The sequence below is a fragment of the Triticum aestivum genome, chromosome 6A, assembly GCF_018294505.1.
Source record: "Triticum aestivum cultivar Chinese Spring chromosome 6A, IWGSC CS RefSeq v2.1, whole genome shotgun sequence".
Classification (NCBI taxonomy): Eukaryota; Viridiplantae; Streptophyta; class Magnoliopsida; order Poales; family Poaceae; genus Triticum; species Triticum aestivum.
In genome coordinates, this window is record NC_057809.1 from 164,965,213 (window position 1) to 164,971,941 (window position 6,729).

Consider the following 6,729-nt stretch of genomic DNA (forward strand, 5'->3'; position numbering starts at 1 on the left):
AACTAGAGGGTTTCTTTTGTATTTTCTATTATTATTTTTTGCCGCGTGTTCTGGCTTGAACTTATAATTTTCTATTTTCTCCTGTTGCAAATGAATAAAATATGAAAAAGTAAAAAAATCATAAAGTAGAATAAAAAGGCATCCTTTTTACACAATTCACATATGTTTTTTTTCTTTGTGAACTAGTATTGACGTTTGTTGATCGAGCCAATTGATTAGGCATTTAGGCTTGTGGCGGGCCTCATGTAGCAACCGTAATGCACCCCAAACAACAAGTGTTAGGAAAAATACAAAGCAAGAGGAGGAGATTAGGAGGACAAAGGAGGTTTTACTCCGCGCGTGATTGTACCGCGCGCCCCTAAACATAAGCTGGATTGAACCGCTCACGTGATTTCTAGAAGGTTAAGGGTTTTTTTGCAAAAATGTTGGGGCGAGCTGCTTTGCCATGATGCAGCAAGCGAGGCGCCATTGGTCCACTCATGATTGGCTCTAGACTAAATCATCCCATGCAGTGCAAGTTTAAGGATGGTTTGATTACTTTTATAACTTTGTGAACTAAACCATAACATTCATTACAAGTTTCTGGGTCTTTAGTGCTCTTGCCTTAATTACAAATTGAAGGCAATTCGACAATTGGCATAGCAATGAAGTGTATCCAATTATCACACAAAAAAGGGACAATTGAAGAAAGATCGCGATTTACCTATATAGTTGCACTTGTCGAAGTTGGAAAAGACCCCACAGTCGGAGAGGAACTGGTACGCCCGACCGACGAGTCAGCAACACAAGAGGTGATCGCCGTTGGTGCGGTCGTGGAGGTGGGTTGATCAGCTTCGTTGTCACTGCTACACTCCGTCGTGGAGTCGTCCGCTGTCAGTGAAACTAAACCCAGCCCAAGCCAACCCCGACTCACAAGTCACATCTACAGTGCAAATTGCAAAATAGATGTTCCTCTGAGAGACCGACAATACATGCGAGGTCAGTCATTCCAAGCACCAAGCACTAAGGTATTTGGACTTTCTGCTCCTGGTGCACACGCATCCCGAACAGAAAAAAAATCCAAAGTAATAGTAAAAGAATATAAAAATATATACAACACAAATGTTTGAATGTTTATTCTCATGCAGTATTTCGTGAGAAAAGGCATTCAATGTGCTCATGATATAAAAAAACAAATTGATATTGTAAAATGGCTCATTTCTGAAGCATTTGGGTCTCATTTTTTACCAGAAGCACCATGAGTGCAATCTCTTCACGAAAATTTATATGTAGGGAGGATAGTCAAGAATGTTTGCTTAAAAATCATTTTTTATTTTTCTTTCAATTTTTGAAATTTACTGTTCTTTTTGGGTTTCATCTTCATAGGAGTGGATGAGTTTTACGTTGGATCACCAAGTTTATCACAACCCTTTTCTTTATCTGCGCTTGGGTCGGCTACGTTGAGACAACATATGTAGAGTTCCTATGTTGTACCTGAGGTGCGCTTTCGTTACTACTAGGCACGAGAGTATGAGAAAGTTTGTCTTGATGGGTAGGTGGTGCTCCAGAAGGATATTTTTTGATATTTGAGTCTATGGTAATATCGATGAAAAATGTGAGTTGCACTGTGATAAAAGAGTGCCACAAAAGCCAAAAGGTAGGCTCTATAGAATTTGACATGCGATGTTGTACGGAGTTGAATGTTGGCCAACTAAAAGGCGACATGTCCAATCGTTAGGTGTAGCAAAGATGCGCATGTTGAGATGGATATGTAGCCACATAAGAAAGGATCGGTTCTGAAATGATGATATACGTAATAGAGTTGGGTGGCACCGATTGAAAAGAATAGTGTCCAACATTGTCTCGGATGGTTTGGGCATATATAGGCAGGCTTCCAGAAGCGTTAGTGTATAGCAAATGGTTAAGGCGTGCTGATAATGTCAAGAGAAGTTTGGGTAGATCAAACTTGACATGGGAGGAGTACGTAAAGAAAGATCTGAAAGTTAGCTATCTATGTGCGAGAACCATGACTTGGTTTCGATATCTCATAGGTTTTGACTCTAGTCCACCCTAACTTGTTTGGGATCGAGAGGTTGTATTGTTGTTGTTGTTGTTGTTGTTTCAGAATTTACTGTTTGCCATGGTTGCATCTAAGTGCAGAATGACAATTTCAAGCACCAACGTGATATATGGCACCACCTTAAGAGCATATCCAGTTCTCTTTCCTCAGTTATTTTGTGGTCTCGGGGGAGTTGAGGAAAAAAATACCTCTGTGTTTGCACAATATTTTTTAGTGATCAAGGAATAGTCCATCTCCCCTACATGAAGGGAGAGTTCGATCTCTCCTAAAGCATCAAAATTCACTCTCGCCACAATGCCTCTCCACCCGTCTCCGCCCCGGCTACTACGTGGCTATGCCGCTGCTTCCGTTTGCCAAGTACTGGTACCTTCACTAATGTAAGACATTTTTTTTGCGGGATAATGTAAGACATTTTGACTCACTCGCAAAAAGAAAAGGTAAGAAATTTTGACTGATTAAATTAAAAAGGAAAAAATCTTACATTAATGGACATAGGGGTAGTATATCTGAATCTTTCTGGGAGACAGCATTCAGAATTGTCAGCACGTGACATGTTGTCTTTGCTTAGGAGACGTGGGAAAATAATTCTATGAGACTAGGTCTCATATAATTCGGGTGAGACCCACCCTGATGGATGACACGTGGCATTCATAAATCACAAAGCATCTACCTCACCCCCATCTGAAATCGGGGGGGGGGGGGGGGAGATTAGATGCTTTGTGATTTATGAATGCCACGTGACTTCCATCAGGATGGGTCTCACCCGATTTATATGAGACCTGGTCTCATATATTTTTTCCGGAGACGTGGAAGGGAAGAGTTTGCGCATTGCCTTTCAGCGGTGGAGCTCAGAGCGTGCCGTGCACACCATTTTTCTCAGTTTTTTTTTTACAGAAACCCTACTGCTGCAGACACGCACAGACAGACAGGCCATGGTATGAATATGATTGGCAACCGTGAACTCACTTTGCTCTGAATTAATGCGGCAAAAAGGAAGATCAATTTACACAAGTCTGGCTTTGATGCATTAGCAGAAGAACTCACTCAATGTCAGTCAGCACGCTGTGGTGGATGAGCCGCCAGCATGTGGAACAGCAGCTCGCTCCACAGGTCGATCGCCCCGGGCAAGCACCAGTGCAGGCAGTCCACCACGAAGCTCCCCTCCACGCTCCCGCCCGGCGGGTGCCCGTACCGGCTCGGGTGCCCGTCCGGCCGCAGCTCCATCGCCTCCGTGATGTCCAGCAACCGCAGCTCCGCTCCGCTCCGGTTCCGCCGCCGTGCCGCCTCCGTCTCCCTCAGCGCGTCAACCTGCGCACGCACAGCCCAAAGACAAACCATCAGAGATCAGACTGCGTCACCAGCCACTCGCGTCACGTCTCCGCGCGCGTTTGCAGCCAACTTTCTTGTTGCTGCGTCGAGAAAGAGAGAGGGGCATGCGTATGGGGCTGCATGCATTGCATGGTCTCCGTTTCCCACCTGCGCGGCGCGGAACTCGGCCACGACAGCGTCGCGGGCGCGCTCGCCGCGGCGGAGCGGCCGCGTGCGCACGCAGTCGCCGCCGGTGTTCCACTCCCCGTTCTCGAAGTGCGCGGGCGTGACCGTCCGGACCACGGCCTTGCCGCGGAACCCCTCTCGGGCCGCGATGGCGCCGAGCGCCGTGCGGAACGCGGCGCGCACCGCGCCGGAGACGGGCGCCTCCGTCGCGTTGTGGGCGCCGCTGGCGCCGTCGTTGCGCCCGACGGCCCGGCCGCCCTCGTAGTACACCGAGGGGCGGAAGAACCAGTTGGTGCCGGACAGGACGATGTGGTCGAAGTCGGCGATGTGCGCCGCCCACCGGGCGTCCGCCGTGTCGAGGTGCACGTCCCACAGGCCCAGGCCGAGCGCCGCGCTGGAGAGGTTGGCTTTGACCAGGAATGGCGACCAGAAGAGCGAGACGTTGAAGCCGTGGCTGCCGTAGTGGAAGTCTCGGCGGACGGCCCTCCCCGTCACGTCCGTCTCCGTCGTGGTGACGAGCTCCACCGGCTCTGCCACCTGCAACATGTTCAAACGCCGGTTGCATCAGCAGCTAGCGGCTAGAAGTGGACGACCGGCGTGCCATGCATGAGTCGGGGACATGCTATTCCCGTGACCTCGACTCGAGTTGCCAAGAGCAATGGGTTGTTTGTCCAACTGAGCAGATCTGCCGTGTACGCACGCACCTGCGACAGGATGCAGAGCAGTGACTTGAAGTGGTTCCTGGCGAGCGAGTCCCCGACGAAGGCGATGGACTTGCCCCTCATGGCCTCCAAGAACCGCCCGGCATCGAAGCGGGGGAGGTCGCAGCCGTCAGGCTTCCACCGCCAGCGCATGAGGTCGAGACCGCCCGGCTTGCCGAACTTCATGCAGTTCTGGAGGTCGTCGATGAACGGGCACGTCAGGTTGGTGTAGTACGGCGGCTCGTCGTCCGGCACCCACTGGCCCCGCGTCAGGTCGCAGGCCTCGACGGCGGTGGCTGGAGACGCCGCCGACGTAGACGATGACGACGAGGAGGAGTTGGCCGGCGAAGTTGACGATGATACGGTAGCCGGAGCCGTGGGCGACGAGGAGGTGGTGGCAGGGCCAGGAGATGCAGAGGATGAAGAGGAGGCGCGGCGTATGTTGTGGTAAGTTTCGGCCAAGTTGAAGTCGTAGAGCGAGACGACGGCGAGGGCCAGCAGGAGGAGGATCGGCGTGGCAACGGCGACGGAGACCTTCCGCGAGAAGGGGCTGCTCTTGTGGGGCTTCATCGTCGAGGGGCGTTGGCGTACGCGATCGAGATGAGGAGTTGAGGAAGGTGACGGGCAGAGTCGCATGTGGAAGAAGAAGAAGAAGAAGAAGAAGAAGAAGAAGAAGAAGAAGAAGAAGAAGGCGTACGCAGCGCGTGTGGCGTAATTAGTCGTTCTCTTGGCGGCGGCCGGCGGGGGTCAAAGCCGTTTCTCCTTTAGCGACGGACCGCGGTAGATTGCATGCATTTGCCTCGTTCCATAGTTTAAGACTCTCTCTGACGAAGCATTCTCCTGGGCACGTCACCCCGTGCCTTCTTTCTGAATTCTGGTGGTTGTGGCATTCTGACGATGCACGTCGCGAGCGAGTCAAATTCAGGCGGCCACACAAATCTGCAGGTTCTGAAACAGACTACTAGTAGGATCGCCGGATCCGGCTTGCTCCCACCTGTCTTTTTTCCTTTTTTCTTTATAATGTAATCATCTCTCCCGCTGATTTTAAGCGGGTGGGAACGAACCTTATTTTGTTTGTTACAATCAAATCAAGTCAAGTATGTAGGAGCACGAATGGGAGCATGCAAGTCTCGTCTAGGATCGTAAGCAGACTTGGTATTGCTAGCATTTCAAAACAGATCGTAAGCAGGACGCTATCCGGAAAGGAAAAATGGACGTCAGCTGATGATTTGCTGCAGTTTCCGTGGGTTTCTGCTTGGTTATGGTTAGGACTGGAAACAGCAGTTTCGTCTGCATCCGACGTTCGATCTACCACGGATTAGCTTTCTATATACAGGCACATGCTAAACTATTTTTTCTCAACCAGAAAAACTGTCCGAATGATAAAGGTGCACTCGACCCACGCGTACGTACGAACATTGCGTTCATGTATAAAGGGGAAAAGGAGCTCTGACTTTTCAACCACGAGAGCGCCTTGATTCTTCCGAGGGTGCGTGCTTTGACTTTTCAAGGACAGAAAGGAGTAAAAACAGCCGTGACAGAGAAAAGAGGAAGGGGGGCATCCCAGGTTCCCAACAACCAACTGCATTTCTCCCATTCCCAACCGTGGTTGAGAAATTAAGAGGAAGGGGGCATCCATTCTCAACTACCAAGTGATATCAATTGTCTTAGGGTGTGTTTGGTTTGAGCCCAAACTAGCCCCACCAAATTTTTGGCATGACCAATGCAAAGGTATGACCAAAATTTTCACTAGCTGTTTCTGTTTGGTTTGTAGCCATCGTATGTCCAAAAAGTTGGCAGAATAGATCAACAATTTGTTTCATTCGAATAAAAAGAGATCAACAATTCGTTTGCAACATACCGTTTTGATAAAAATATTTGTCTTCCGTAACTTTCTAACATGACGAAAGCCTGTTTTGCAGTCAAACAGAAAAAAACAACAAAAAGAAAACTGACGCGCATAGCAAGTTCCTACAGAAGCGGCTTATCCCGGTGCATGCGGTCGCTAATTGTGTGGGTACATCATTAATTACAATTTTAAAAAACCGAAACACAAGCTTGCATGCACTAGATATAGAAATAAAAAAAAAGTACATGGGACCCACCAATCAGAGGGGGCAAGTCGCCCTGCCAATATTTTGGAGCAGCTTTTGAGCGCCCTGGAATCGCCCGCGCGTTGGCGAGAAATACATGGGCGCGGCGCTGGCGGGTTGGGCGAGCCAATTCGCTGGCAACCATCCTAACGACTACCAAAATTCAAGGGCGAGCCAATATTTTGGTAGGGTCGGCTTTGGTTATAATCCAAACGCACCCTTAATCTTGCCCCTCCTTGCTAAGGGAAATAAATTATATGAGACCAGGTCTCACGGTTAGCAGGTGAGACCTGTCCTAATGAATGACACGTGGCATTCACAAATCACAAAGTGTCTAATCTCTCTCCTCTTCTGATTTTAAATGGGGGTAGGGTGCTTTATG

At 49.3% G+C, this 6,729-nt stretch overlaps 1 protein-coding gene across 1 annotated transcript; it reads right to left on the reverse strand.

Moving 5' to 3' along the window:
* Positions 1 to 2,881: 2,881 nt before the first annotated feature.
* LOC123130510 (protein trichome birefringence-like 19) lies at positions 2,882 to 5,162 on the reverse strand. The gene is made up of 3 exons (XM_044550394.1): positions 4,258 to 5,162; positions 3,536 to 4,090; positions 2,882 to 3,367 (listed from the first exon to the last, which is right to left on the reverse strand). Exons 1-3 carry the CDS (start codon positions 4,888 to 4,890, stop codon positions 3,110 to 3,112), a joined length of 1,446 nt encoding a protein of 481 aa, XP_044406329.1. The 5' UTR covers positions 4,891 to 5,162; the 3' UTR covers positions 2,882 to 3,109.
* Between the last annotated feature and the right edge of the window lie 1,567 nt (positions 5,163 to 6,729).

Excerpts from the sequence above, each read along its gene's own strand:
- LOC123130510 (XM_044550394.1), bottom strand. The coding sequence starts at position 4,890 with ATGCGACTCTGCCCGTCACCTTCCTCAACTCCTCATCTCGATCGCGTA. Across the intron at positions 4,091-4,257 it reads TGCTCTGCATCCTGTCGCAG|GTGGCAGAGCCGGTGGAGCT; the intron begins GTGCGTGCGTAC and ends AACATGTTGCAG. Across the intron at positions 3,368-3,535 it reads CCGAGTTCCGCGCCGCGCAG|GTTGACGCGCTGAGGGAGAC; the intron begins GTGGGAAACGGA and ends GTGCGTGCGCAG.